Source organism: Vulpes lagopus, chromosome 12 (genome assembly GCF_018345385.1).
Source record: "Vulpes lagopus strain Blue_001 chromosome 12, ASM1834538v1, whole genome shotgun sequence".
In the NCBI taxonomy this organism is placed as follows: Eukaryota; Metazoa; Chordata; class Mammalia; order Carnivora; family Canidae; genus Vulpes; species Vulpes lagopus.
Window position 1 is genome coordinate 9,844,050 of NC_054835.1, and position 14,777 is coordinate 9,858,826.

The window sequence follows — 14,777 nt, forward strand, 5'->3', positions numbered from 1 at the left end:
ATTTTCAACATTTGGGAAACTGTTCCTGGGAGCTAAATTGAGTTTTATCCCAGGAAAAGAAAACACAGTTGATATAAATGAGCCATGCTTTCCAGAAACAAAGCCGTGAGGCAGGTAAGTGCCGGTGTCACTCTTACCACAGCTGTTTTGCGTGTCAACATAAGGGCTGGTGGCCACATCAGCCGCACGATGAGGAAAGCGCGCTGACACCTGCGGGGATACGGAGTCGCCATCTTCGTATGAGGCTTCTGCAGGGTCCAGAGAGATTTTGGCACACTCTATTACAACATCATGTGTTTCTAATCTCTTCCACCTGGAAAAGGCAACGGCAGTTAAGAAAGGCAAATTGTAATCCATTTAATCAAGCACTGAGAACACTAAAGCAAGGCCAGGTGCAGAACTAGCACCTTAAGAGGACGAGACAGACCCCCCACCTGCCCAAATACTAAACAGTGCTGGTATATTAAGAATCAGCCGTTCATTTAATAAACCTCTACCTTCCCTATTGAAAATGGTCATATCAGGTTATCAGAAACTAATCTGAAACAAAAATGTCATCAACAAAAGGCTGGGCATATCCTCAAAAAAGAGCATGAACTATGCCAAGCGGTCACCAGGGGAACCTGGGAATCGCTTTCAGAACAAGGGTAATCAAAGAACAGGGAGGGCCAGAAACTGCTGGGTAGCTGAGGCCAACTAAAGATCTCCCATCAAATCCTGGGGCATTCTAATCCATCTCTAGGCTGGAAATGCTGCACAGAAAGACTCAAACCTAGAGAGCGCCCACGAGGACAGTTCCACTTCTAAGATTTAGCCTGTGGGAATCGACTTATGTCAAGATGTACAATGCTTAGCACAGCCTGTCACAGAAAAAAGACGAGAAATAACCCAAAATCACAACAAAGGGATGTATTCTATGGAAGAAAAACTCTTACACCATCAAGAAAAAGCATCCCTTCAGCAGGTCACTGGTTGCCAAGTACTGGGAAGGAGACTGACAACAAAGGGCAAGGAGGAATCTTGGGGGCGATGACACATTCTTTATCGTGATTGTGACTTTTGTCAAAACTTAACAAAATAATGAATCTTTTTTTTTTTTTAAAGATTTATTTCTTTATTCATGAGAAACACAGAAAGAGAGAGACAGAGACAGAGACACAGGCAGAGGGAGAAGCAGGCTCCACGCAGGGAGCCTGACGTGGGACTCGATCCCGGGTCTCCAAGATCATGCCCTGGACTGAAGGCAGCCCTAAACCGCTGAGCCACCCAGGCTGCCCAATTTCCTTGATTCTTAAAGAGACTTTTCATATTTTAATCTCTCTGAAATTGGGAAGTAGAATCTAATCAGTTGCGTGTTAATTTCTACAGTACTTTTTTTTGCTTTCTCAGAGGAACATAAGACAGAAGTGCTCCATGGTATCTAACATTCGTCAATGAAATAAATACATTTTAAAAATCAATTAAAAGGTCCCTCCAATGCCACTCCCCAGAACCAATTTGGCAACTGCTTTGGCTGTGACTGAACAGGTACCCTGCCCACATATTCCTAAAGAATACGCTGTGTGCTCCGAATTTCCCGATGTACAGATTATACACTACATCTACTGACTTCTACTATGGTCAGTGAGGATGTAGGTAACTTCTGTATCCTTTTTCCTCCTCCCCAATGCTCTCAACACATGTGTATCATAGTTTTGTTTTCTCCAAAATCAGTTTTCAGGGATCCCTGGGTGGCGCAGCAGTTTGGCGCCTGCCTTTGGCCCAGGGCGCGATCCTGGAGACCCGGGATCGAGTCCCACATCGGGCTTCTGGTGCATGGAGCCTGCTTCTCCCTCTGCCTGTGTCTCTGCCTCTCTCTCTCTCTCTGTGACTATCATAAGTAAATAAAAATTAAAAAAAAAATTTTTTAATCAGTTTTCAGTGATTATTATTGGCTATGCAAATACTATGTGTGAGTGAGCTCAACAGTGTACTGTGAGATTTCCTTTTCTGTTAGATTTAGTTTGTCCTGGAATTCGGATTTTTCTGTTCCTTTTCCTCAGTCTTCTGTGTATCTACTATAATTCTTCCTAAACTTACTGTTAACAACTCTAAAACAATGCCTGATAGAATTTTTACATAATGATATGTACATAAGCTATAAGAAGTATCCCCATCCCCCTCTAACCAGCTTCCTCTGGAGCCTTCTCTTCCCAACTTTTGTCGAGACTGGTTTGTCCCGAGGGCTGCTGCAGCAGTGTTAGCCCAACTCATCGTGACCATGATCCTAAGTCGGATCCCTTTGTTTCCTGGACTCTGTCTCACAGAATTCTACTCTCATTTTGATGGAACACATGCTCAAGTAGTTAGCTGAGAAGGGGTCTATGGGAGGTAAATTTAACTCCTTGCATATCTAAACGTGTCACACTTGACCAGCAGTTTGGCTAGGTCTAGAATTCTATGTTTAAAACCTTTTCGTCTCAATTAGTTTCAAAAGCTAATACCATTCCAACTTAATCCTTATTATTATTTTTTTCTTAATCCTTATTAATAAGCATTTTGGTTTTTCCCTCTCTGAAATGTTTATCCCTGGTGTTTTGAGACTTGGGAGATTTCTCTCTTAGTGACAGAGGCTGGGAGCCAGGTAAGCCCCTTCTATCTGGAAATGCGTGTCCTTTAATCCTCCCATTGTATTTTTTTTGTATTTTTCACAGTTGTGTTGGAAGTTTTCTTCTCTTATATCTTTTACAATTTCTTCCCCCACACAAGTTTTCTCTTCTCTTTCTAAAGCTCTCTTTTCTTGGACGTTGGACCTCCTGGACTGATTATTTTACATTTATCTCTCTGCTCAGAATACTCATCTCTATCCTTCAATTGCTGAGATGCTCTCAACTTTACCTTCCAGTTCTTTTGTTGAAGTCTTGACGTTAGCTCTCAGTTTTCATCTTTCAAGTTTTCATCTTCACTTTCATCTTCAAAGGTTTTTTTTCTTTGGCCTCTGAATGTTCCCCTCCATGGTACTCTGACCTCTACATGTGTTCAAATGCCCCATCTTGGGGGCTACTACAGATGCTCTCCTCTGCTCTCTGCATTACCACTGTTTCTGTCTAGCTCCTTTTTCTCCTATGTTGGTCCCCTGTCTTTTGTGTTAGAGCTTTCTTCAAAAGCCAGATGACCCCTGCCTACCCAGAGGGAGAGAGGCTCTCTAAGCTGGGAGACTTCCAAATCGACATGATAGACCAAACTTACACATCCAATTGTACAACCTCCAGACCCACCAAGCCTACAGCATGGATTTGTTTTATTTGTTTTTAAATATAAATCTCTGAGAAGGAGAAGAATGGGGGAAGACAGAACAGCACTACAGGTTCCTGAAACTAGAAGGCAGATAGCCCAGAGGTAACCAATGTAGCAAGTCCAAGAAAGCAGAATCCTAAGCTCCTATTGTTTCAAAGCTAAAAGTCAACCTGACTTATACTGCAGAATCCTTCAAAAGCTAAAGAAATTTTACACCTCAAGTACTTCTGGAACTGGAGATGAGCAACAGGTAGATGAAGACAGCTAGCATTAAGAAGACGGTGAAAACTATTTGAGAGACAGTTACAGTCCCCTCCCTGACTCCACGTTCCCAGGCAGCAGAAACCTGGGCTATTCTCTGGAGAGAGTAAAATAGATTTTTGGGACTGAGCTACTCCAAAAATAGTTGAGGGCATGAGTACCATTCAGAGAAAGGAAGTGAGCATATACATTCTGAATGCCAAGACCACTAACCTCTCCCACCATCAGTCTCTTCCCTACAGTAGCAGCCAGACCCTCCCCAGGCTAGAGATCTTCTACAAAACTTGTAGAGATCTCTACAAAAACTTGACCAGCTCAGGAGGAACACGGTACTGACATCTCCAACACAGGTTCAGATAGATACATACACACACACACACACACACACACACACACACACACACACGGGAAGCTTAGAGGTGACAAGTCCCATCTCTGTGAACAGAGTTTTTTGGTCTTCCTACCCAGATACAAGCAGATTATCAGATCTTTGGAGAAAAACCTTGAAGACTTCAAAAGAACAAGAGTCCATGGATTACACAGGGAACAAACAACTCTCAGTATTCTCAAAGCTGTGAGAGGTTGCATCCAAAACAGGCTACCAGGAGAAGGAACATTCAGAGACCTATAAAAAGCACTTAGATGCTAAGAACATGGTGCTAGGAAGGAAACTTACGACAGGATTCAAAATTGAAGATGAGGAAACCTTCAGAAATAACAAAATAGCAGACAGAAAAAAACTGGAGAGCAAAGAAAAGCAGAGAACACTCTAGGAGGCCGCAATTTATATCCCAGCAATTCCAGAAAGACAGACAAGACACAATGGAGGGAAGGAAATCAAGCACAAGATAATTAGAGAAAATTTCCTAGAGCTTAAACATAAGAGTTTCAAGATTAAACAATGAGAACAGATTCTGACCAGGCAACGTCAAAATATAAGGAAAACAAAGAGAAGGCTCTCTGGGCTCCCGTGGAGAAAATCATGGCAGATACAGACGTGAGAAAAAAGAACAGCTCTGGATCTCAAGTGACATGGCAGCGAGATAGCAGCAAGGTGGCAATGGAATAATGCCTTCAGAATGAGGAGGGCCAGAAATCTGTTCCCAGTCACAGAACTGCTTCCATTCTCTAAGAGCTACTAGAGGGTACACTCCACGAAAACAAGAGCAAATCCAGAAAAAGGGAGACATGGGGGATAGGAGGTCCTGCATGAGAGAGAGGCAGAGGGCAGCTGTGCATGAGGCATGAGAGACAGCCTGTTTGGATCCAACATGCAGGCCTTTGCCCTCGTCCCTGCTGCCACCACACTATCTTCCTAATGGAGGGACACAGCGTGCAGATGACCCAGGCCTGGATATGCTGTCTGTGCTTAGTCTGTCCGAAGTAAAGACTGATGAAGGCCCTGTGCTCCCCTCTCCGCCTGGATCAGCCCCACAGATGGACTCTGCTCTAAACTGCCCCTGCAGGTGGGCCACAGTGAGCCAAGAAGCAGCAAACCAAGCAGTCTTCATCCTCTGCCATGTTTTGGCAGCACATCCAGAAGCCAGCCTTGCTACGGGCCCTGCCAGATGTTCTGACAAGGGTGATCATTATGTTTCTCAGGTCTGTCATGAATGACCTTGCCGCCAATTCCCCTCCCCCGACAAGGGGATCCTATAAACTCTCAGTGAAAAGAGGCCGGACTAAGACACAGATGCTGGGCTCTTCTTCCCCTTGCCTCCTAAGAACCTTTGTCTAACATTGACAGGACTGTCCTTTCCTTAGCCTGGTTTGGCTTCCTAATGAGCTTTCCAAAGCACAACAATACATGGGGTAAAACTTTAAAGAAAAGAAAGAACGATTAATATAAAAGCAAGAATGGTAGTTTCTCTGAAGTGGGACAGCGAACAGGGAGATAGATACCCAGTAATGTTCCTGCTGAGAAGCTGGGTGGTGGCTGCATGCACAGGTGTTTGTGTGATGCTATTCACCATTACAGGCACACGGTATCTCTCTCCACACATGATATCTCTCAGATGAAGTTGTTTTAATCTGCCTGAGGCTCCATGTGACAGGGGGAGGGCCCACGAGGTAAGATCAGGCAGTGAACTAGCTTTTTTACTAGAAGATCCCCAAATGTCAGTTATCTGTGGACTGGTTTCCCCAAAAAGGGTTCAATCCTCTGCAAGAGGGAGCATCAGCCTAGCTGCCAGTCAGAGAAGAAGTGGGAGAGGGAGGTGAGCTCACAGCTCCATGAAGAGAACTCCACTCCCTTCTCAGCTCCACCCGCCTTGTGCCAGGCATCCTCCAATAGGAAGCCTCGCAGGTATACTTCCTCCAGAGAATAAACCTGGAAACTTCTCAGGGCCCCCTGGAGAATGGCAGTCACTTGGCTATATGCAGGTAGAGGCTCACCAATAGGCATCCACACTTCCCACAATCTGCTTGTTCTCAACCACACACTGCTCAGTCTCCCTCACAAAATCACTGCTACCACGAAGCTGGAAGCCTTTCTGGGGTTCTGTAGGGCGGGTTTCTGCACTGCAGCCACCTCTGCTCCACCAGAAAAGTTATTAATTCTCCATCAGAGAGGAGTATATTTCAGACTCATAAGAAGTTTTAGCTGTAAAAACCCTTCAAAACAGAGCAATTCTGTAAGTTGAAGAACCTGTCTTCCCAAATACTACCTCAATAGGGACGACATCGCCTAGATCACACTATTTATCTGTCAAGAGATGCTGTAAAATTCTGAGTCACCAGCTTCATTTCCATACCTTCGAGGGTCCAGTTCGTGGTCCTTGGATCCAGTCACTAATTCCGGGTGAATTCGCACATGCTCCATCATTGGCTAGAAAAGTTTGGGTTGACAAATTATAAAAGGCTTAAGTTCCACACAATGGATTACTTGACAATAAAAGGGAATGGACTCCTGACACTTGCTACAGCATGGATGAACCCTGAAAAATTCCACCAAGTGAAAGAACCCAGTCACAGAAGACCCCATGTCTGTGAAATGCTCATCAGAAGAGGCACATCTGCAAAGGCAGAAAGCAGATCAGTGGCTGCCTAGGACTGGGGGTGGGGGAAGCTGAGCTGCTTTTCAAAATCTGTCTCCCACTGAACACAAGACCCAAGTGTAGCCTGTGCACACAGTATGGCAAGTATTAGATGAGCAGTCTTCACTTACCCTGACCACTTCTTCAAAAGTGTCCAAGTTCTCCTTCATACTGTAGTGAGAGCGTAGAAAGGAGACAAAGTTGCAAGGGTACATTCCGTAGAGGCGATGAAAGAGAGCATAAACACTGGCATGGAGATGGACAAGATAGATTTCTGTCACATGGCCTAAAACAGGAAATCACGGACAGGAGACTTAGCCAAACACAAGATGACGTGTGTAAAGCAGACATGAGCATGTGGCTGCCGGTGTGACCTGCGGTCTATTGCTCCTACCTCTCTCCAAAGATAGCAAGAGTGTTTTTCTAAAATGCAAACCTGAACCCACCAAACACTATTTAAAATCCATCAATGTCTCCCTACGGCCTTTGGATAAACTCTGATCTACTTGGAATGACCCATAAAGGCTCCTACTGATCCAGTCCTCCTCTCCAGTCTTCACCCAACACTCTCACAATACTGACCTTTGTCATGATAATTACGCTTCCTAAAATTTTTTAAATTATTTTAATTTTAAGTAAACTCTATGTGACACATGGGGCTCGAACTCATGACTTTGAGATCAAGAGTGGCATGCTCTGTCAACTGAGCCAGCCAGATGGCCCCCTAAAATCTACTGTCCTGTTCAGCATGAGTTTCTTGAGTTTCTTGAAGAGCACTGTCATACTCACCTCTGCACCCTCAGTGCCTTGCACGATGCTTGGTGCAGAACATGCATTCAGATATTTGCAGAACAAATTTGAGAGATCCTTTTGAAATCAGCCTGTATTAGCTATGCAGATTTGTAACTAAAGAGTGAAAAAACTATTATCCAGAAACCAGCTTAAGGAGCTGAGAGTGAGAGAAACTGAACACTTTGTTCATCGAGCCTCACCTAGACCACAGTATCCATACAGCTCTTCCATGATGGACAGATTGCTCCTTTCCTCCCATAAGAGCCTACTAAATAACCAGCATCACATGGGTCTTGGACTCGTTATTTAATCCCATACAGGAAGCTACAGTATCTGGTGTCACGCAGCTTACTCACTTGGTCTTTTCAACATGAGTATCTGATGCTGGGCTTACCAAAAGATTCCAAATACCACATGCTTATAGCTTAGGAATCATTTGGATAGAGCTGGACCCCTGCCAGTATGGGGAAAAATAGCCCACCCTGTTTAAAACAAGGACACTAATTAGGACCCACTGCATTTTCCCTTCTCCACGTACAAAAGATAGGTTCTCAAAACCAGAAGTCTATTCTGTCACAACAGACCAACAGAGCAAGACAAAGGCTCCGCAAGTTCAGCCCCACACTGCTATGACATGGACTGAAGGTGTTTTGACATATTGAGGTTTAGTGACAATTAAGGAGTTTTACACCCTACCAGTTTCTCTGACAACTAATCCTTTTAGGCCAACAGAATGAGGAAGGTTTCCCACAGTCCTACTTCTTCTATGTGCCTACAGTGGGTACACCCAAAGTACTCCTCAACTGGCTGGGAACAACCACCCATTCCAGCTACAGAATTCTACATGTCCTTCCCTTACAGCTCATGACCCATCCATCACTGATGAAGCCTTCACCTGGTAGGGAATGAGAGGTACGTAAGGATATCTTTACCTGGTTTCTTCAGGCACCACGACGAAAGACGGCCAAAAATATCAAAGAAATCATGAAGGTGCTGCTTCCCCGACTGTGGAATCATTGGTAGCATGGTTATCAACACTAAGACACCTGTTGTGAGGACAATGACGTCGGTGTCCATCTGCAGAAGGAAAGGTTGAGCAGAAGAAACACCCATCAGGCACAACATAAGGATCAGCACTAAAAGCCCCCCGAGGGGCTACTCTACATCCTGACGGGATCACAATTAGAGGTCCCCTCAGAGATTCATGTCCCTATCCCTCCGGTTTGAGGGGGAACCACGCTGATCAAACTTGACCATAATGAGTCTGCCAAAACCACTTCTGCTGCCCCCAGACAAACCTATCTGGGAGAGAAGCTTCAACTTGACCTGGGGACAGATGCCCAAGTCCTCTAGCCGGGGATGCTCTACCTGTGGCACCTGAACAGAAGCATGAGGAGACGGCTTTAACAGAACAAAGGAACATGACCGTTTCTGTTCATTTCACCAAATCCTCAAATATTTACTTATTGTCAATCAATTTAAAAAACATTACATATGGTCAAGCAATTTAGTATTTTTTTTAAAGGATTACAACAGAAGTATAATTTAAGAAGAAATTAGCAAGGCGCTCACAAGTCTCCTGAGCAGCTTCACCTTCACAATGTATAGATTAGCAAATAAAAGGAGATACAGTGACCTCTGACCATGTCTATAGTTTAATATCAAGTCATATAACTTCAAGCTAATTGAAGATACTTAATACCCAATGGATAATGAATCAACTCAGGATAGCTACAGCGGCTCACCTGATCCATAATTAAATCATGAATGTTTGCCAAGTAACTGTATTTAGATTTAAGAAACAAAGTAGTAATCAAAAACTACCACACAGGCTAAGACATTTATTATTACTATTAAAAAGGGAAATCTTAAGAAAAAAAAAAAAAGGAAATCTCTGAGTCTGGAAATAAAGCCTTAAATAGATTTAGCTTTTACATTAAGCACGAGGTCTTTTGTCATAGCCAATAGTTACCTAGTTAGAAGAATGTAAAATACCAGAGGAGACTCAAAAATACATAACCAGTTCCAGTAAAAAGGACTAACCCTAATTTTGTTTACAGTAATATTCTAACCAACAACTTGGACAGCTATCTATGAATAATTGTCGGAGTTTACCCTTTTGGAAAAGTAAGTGTTTTACAGTCTGAACTGAATTGTATGCCTCAAAACTGAGTTATATTCTCACCGATCCATTCACTTAAGAAAAATTAAATTGTTTCAATTGTTCGTTTTTTCTCAACATTAAATGCATGTTTTTAGAATACTAACGTGACTCTTTGGGACCCACCTCTAGGGATATAATGAACCAGTTACCCTTGTTGACAGAGACAAAAATCAAGAGACAAAAATCAATTTGCATGGTGCTGTATCAGATGATCCAGAAGTACTACCATCCTGGAACAAACACTAACAGATCTTTTTAGGTCTCTGTGAGGTACGAGCAGTTATTATTAACCATATTTTCTTATTTTATAGATAGGAAACAAGCCCAGGACTTAAAACAGATTAAGCAAATAACCTGGAGTGTTTCAGCAAGCCACTGTCAAAAGTAAAACCATAAAGTTCTATTTAGGTTTTCACTCACCGTGTAGAAAAATGCACTAAATCTACTGTAAAAGACAGAATGCAATTCAGTAGGCCTATGTCAACAAAACCTTAATGATGACTGCAACCAGAACATGCTCCTAAATGGCTAAAAAAAAGCCATGAACCATTTTTCTCCTCATTAAGAGAGAACCTGGGCTTCCCCGAAAGAGAAGCCAGATGTTTTAACGGATGGAAGACCGGACAAGGATGGAATCCAAGAAGGTGGGAATAACGTCACGTCGAACTAGTCTGACCCAAGTATTGCCAAATCTGCTTAGACTAAGATCCTGGACACTCACCAGGACCCACTGAGAATTTACTAAGTACCAACTCTGGTCTATGTTACATCCAAGGAGAGCCAAACACTGAAAGTTTCTAAATTCTCAAGGTTCAATTCTAGCTTGCTTGCTTTAGAGTTACACAGAATTTCAGAAATTATCTTCATAAAGGCATTTCATTTGAACCCTTGTAAACATTGTACCTTGAGACATTTGAGTAAAGAAGGCAAAAGAGGTGCTTGAGAGAGTTTGTGCTTCCAAGGCGGCTGCAGCCTGATGACGTGCCCCAATAACGACAGCGCGGGCAGCCGAGAGGCCGCTCTGCCCATACAGTCATTCATTTTGTCCAAGAGGTGCTAAACAATTAAAAGAACAGGGAAACATGTCTCAGTAAGGCTGGGGGGAATGGCAGAGGAAATCAGGGGAAACAAGGCAAATCCTCATGTGAATATACAAAGGTGACACAGAGGTACAATAATGACACCAGTCCCTTGAGTCCCCATTGACATGAAGCACAGGCCATCCAGATAAAGAGATCAAACCAAAGATCTTAAAAACCACGTTGGCACACAAAACACCACTGTATTTGGCCCGAGAGAGGGCAGCCAGTTATCAGGTCCTGAAAAAGGATCCCATGATACCCATGTATAAGGGGGGGGAAATTCCTTCACGGACCCTCTTATTAATGGCTTACAAATAAGCCACTTCTTACCAAAACCACTGGTCCTGAGCCTGTGGCAGGTTACCAAAGCTGCGAGAGGATCCTGCTGGAAACAGCTACTTATTGCTCCCATAGCCCGGTCTACATGGTTTGGCTCCAAACATAAATCGGGCAGTCTAAAGTTAAAATTCAGCCCAGAAAAACAACAAAACAAGATATACTGGAAAAGGCATAGGTCTTTAACTCCTAGTGAAGCCAGTAGCATCTAGAAGCTCAACACTTGGGACTCCAGTGGCTCAATGGTTGAGCGTCTGCCATTGGCTCAGGTCATGATCCTGGGGTCCTGCGACCGAGTCCTGGATCGAGTCTTGCATCGGGCTCCCCACAGGGAGCCTGCTTCTCCCTCTGCCTATGTCTCTGCCTCTCTCTGTGTGTCTCTCATGAATAAATAAGTAAAATCTTTGAAAAAAAAGAAAGTCAACACTTAACCAAAGTATGCAACTACCATGCTTTGTGAGCTTTTTATCATCAACAAAAATAAAACACTAAAGAGCTCTCCAAGTGCCTGCTACGGGGCAACAGGACTCATACATTAGCTGCATTAGCTGTCTGGACCTACAGATTTTTCCACATTGATTAAGTCTAAAATTCTATTCAGGGGCGCCTGGCTGCCTCAGCCAGTTAAGTGTCAGCCTTCGACTCAGGTCATGATCCCAGGGTCCTGGGATCAAGCCTGGCATCAGGTTACCTACTCAGCAGGGAGCCTGCTTCTCCCTCCCTTCCCTGTTCATGTTCTCTCTCTCTGTCACTATCTCTGTCTCTCTCTCTCTCAAATAAATAAATATCTTAAAAAAATAAAAAAATCCTATTCAAAGCATGGATTTAAAGATGAGCACCTTACAGGTCAAACTGGCACTGTACAACGATAACACCAGAATTTATAGGATTTCTTGGAATAGCAAAAGCTTAAAAAAACCTCTGGAACACATTTTATTTTGTAAACTTTTCAGGACACACAGATTCCACAAATTATTTTTCTACTCAGTGGCAATCTGGGAATAAGATCATCTGTGGCACAGAGAAGTCAAAGGTGCAAGGTCTTGACAGACTGCACAGTGGGTGTGCACAGAGGCAGCGGCACCAGCAGGGAACAGAGGACACAGCCCAGCAGTTACCTTGTCGTGAGGCTCTTGCAAGGTAGTCAGGATGTGTAATACCGGCTGAGAATTGGTTTCCAGGTAATAATCCACCAAGGTGTTTACAAGCATCGGACCACGGTCTGCACAAAGGAAAGGAAAATCATTATTTCCTCTAACATTCTCAATTTGCCTCAAATGGCTATCTGTCACAAAATCCAGCAAGCGTATCTCTATGTGCTCCCCAAGGTTACATAAAAAATTCTATTTCCACCTTTCAATACATTTAGGTTTAAAAACTTTAAAAAATCTACAGACTGTTAATGTGGATGAGAACTAATCGCTGATAGTCAAATAAAGGTATAAAACTGAAAAGAAAAAAAAAACAGGATATTATTCGAATTTACCTAAGTATCCAGAGAACCACTGAAATGCTACCTTCTTTTTTTATTGCTTTCTTTGATTATAAAATTGTAACCAGGTCCACTGGTAACAACTCAGATTATGTCAAAGTACATAAAGTGCAAGTTCTCCTCGCTACTGGCCTCTCTCAACCCTCTCTTCAGAGATAAGCATCCGAGTTTGGTACACGTCCTTTCAAACCTCTTTCTACTTGGGTAACCACAAACACGTGCACACACGCACATGGCCCCCACACCCATTTACTTGCACTCTGTGTGTGTGTGTGTGGTCTTACACTCGACAGTGTGTTGTAGATGCCCTCCTGTGGCAGCACCTCTGACCTGCTGCTCCACTGCATAACTCTACACAATTCATTTAACTAGTCACCTACTGAAGGATACTTGGGTTTCCCCATTTTTCACTAGGTTTCATTCAAGACCATAAAGAAATACAGACTCTTGTAAGTGGGACACATGGTACAGGCTTTTTAATGGATGGTGGATACTCCAAAAAGGCTGAACACTAATCCATTCTACTGCCAACAGTACCCATTTCTGTAATCAGTGTTCGATTTTTGTCAACCTAGTAAGCAAAGAAAGGTACTGTGAAATTCATGTTTCTCTGATTAAAGTGAGGCCATGCATTTTATACCAGAAATCACATATATGATTTCCAAATAGCATCTCCTTGAAAATACTTGGACAGGGGGAGCAACAGGGGTGAGATGAAACAAGAAGGCAGCAACTTTGAAGCTGGATCGTGAGTTCATTATGTGATTCTTACTTCATAAGTTTGTGTGTCTATTTGAATATTTCCATAATAAAAAAAAAAAAGGCTTAAAGCACACAGAGAATGAACCCAGCAATAGATGCTCTTTTCTCAGTGGTTTTCGAGACTCTCCTTAGAAGATGAAAACCTGTATCAGCGGACTATGGTCATTCCCAGGTCAGTCGTTCTGACGCACATGGACGCGACCCTGCTTACCAGAGCTGAGGTTCTCTTTGAAGACAGCTGTCACTTCGTCACGCACACTCAGCACGGGGGAGTCCAGCATGGAGAGGAGCTCCCCGATATTCGCTTGCTGGGCCATTCTCTTACACAAATGTGCTGCGCCGGGTCCGGGACGCACGCTAACAACTCTGCAGGCTCTTCATTGGTGTCACTACCAGACTGAGAAAACGGAAGATAGTGTGACAAAATGGCCCCATTTTTCCCCAGAAAAAAATTACCTGCAAGACAACCAGCGCATGTGCTCAATGCAGAAAAGCCTGTCCAGAATTCTGCTGATGAAAGAAGGTAGGGTGTAAGAATAATTCTGTTTGACAAATTTGTGAAGAGGAGGTCTATGGAATACAACCACTGGAGAGAGACAGGGAACACTGCAACCAGTCAGAACCATCACAGCAACTTAATGCTAGGACCCAAGCGAAGTTTTTATTTTTAATCCTACTTCTGACTCTGCCTTGGGTTTTGGCTAAGGTTATGTTTACATTTCAAATCATCGATCCAAAAAGTAGATGAACTATTTTCAGATGAAGAACTAAAAACATCCTATTTTCCTCATGAAACTCCCATCCCTGCCTAAAAGCTGGTCTAGCTTGTTAGGTCATGAGGCTGTACATTTAATATCTCATTTGAACCAGGGACCATGTCTCGAATTTTCATACAAATGCCTCCTCACAGACATATGTCACACTCAAATGCCGTTGGTCACAGGCAAGAGGCATGAAGTGGGGGCACAAGGGTAAATCTCCTCTCTTCAAAGACTCCATTCCTCCTGGTGGTAGATCCACTGCCTTATCTTTATATACAGAAAAGCAGCTCATTCTCTAGGTGTAACTATCCACATTTGCAATAATTTCTTTGTCTCCACTTAGGTCTCTAAAGGTTATTTTCAAAAACAAGTAAAACCAATGATCATTTAAGAGATAGGAACTGCACATCTTTTACAAACATCAGTGAATACAGTCCTTAGACCAGTATCATGAGGTTGGTTCATCTGTCCCCATTTTACAGGGAGAGAAACAAAAATTAAGCCATTTGCCTGGAGTTGCAAAGCTACCAAGAGGCAGAACCAGAGAACTAAAATTTGAACCAAGATCTGGCTCGACTGTAAAGCCCTGAGCCCCTCAACATGACATCAAGCGAACTCATGGTTTCCATCTTCACAGCAATTCTGTGAGGTAAGCAGATATCCTCTTTTATAAATGAGAATATGGAGACTCAAAAAGGTTAAGTAACTTAACCAAGGTCACACAGTAAAGCAGACCTGTGAGGGCTCAACTCCCAGGCCCATGGCTGTAACATGTGGCTTCCTCTGTGCTGCTTTGAGTGGCTGGAGTAGCAGCCC

General features: G+C 43.2%; 1 protein-coding gene across 7 annotated transcripts in view; it reads right to left on the reverse strand.

The window, feature by feature from the left end:
- TSC1 (TSC complex subunit 1) overlaps nucleotides 1–14,777 on the reverse strand; it is a 49,184-nt gene that overhangs the window by 19,253 nt on the left and 15,154 nt on the right. For all 7 annotated transcript variants that reach the window (XM_041725155.1, XM_041725160.1, XM_041725156.1 and 4 more), the window contains 7 exons: nucleotides 13,412–13,597; nucleotides 12,065–12,168; nucleotides 10,432–10,584; nucleotides 8,297–8,441; nucleotides 6,704–6,858; nucleotides 6,291–6,364; nucleotides 138–313 (listed from right to left, as the gene is read on the reverse strand). In XM_041725155.1, the coding sequence (XP_041581089.1) occupies nucleotides 138–313; nucleotides 6,291–6,364; nucleotides 6,704–6,858; nucleotides 8,297–8,441; nucleotides 10,432–10,584; nucleotides 12,065–12,168; nucleotides 13,412–13,517 (913 nt within the window). In that variant the 5' untranslated portion in view covers nucleotides 13,518–13,597. The remainder of the gene's footprint in view (nucleotides 1–137; nucleotides 314–6,290; nucleotides 6,365–6,703; nucleotides 6,859–8,296; nucleotides 8,442–10,431; nucleotides 10,585–12,064; nucleotides 12,169–13,411; nucleotides 13,598–14,777) is intronic.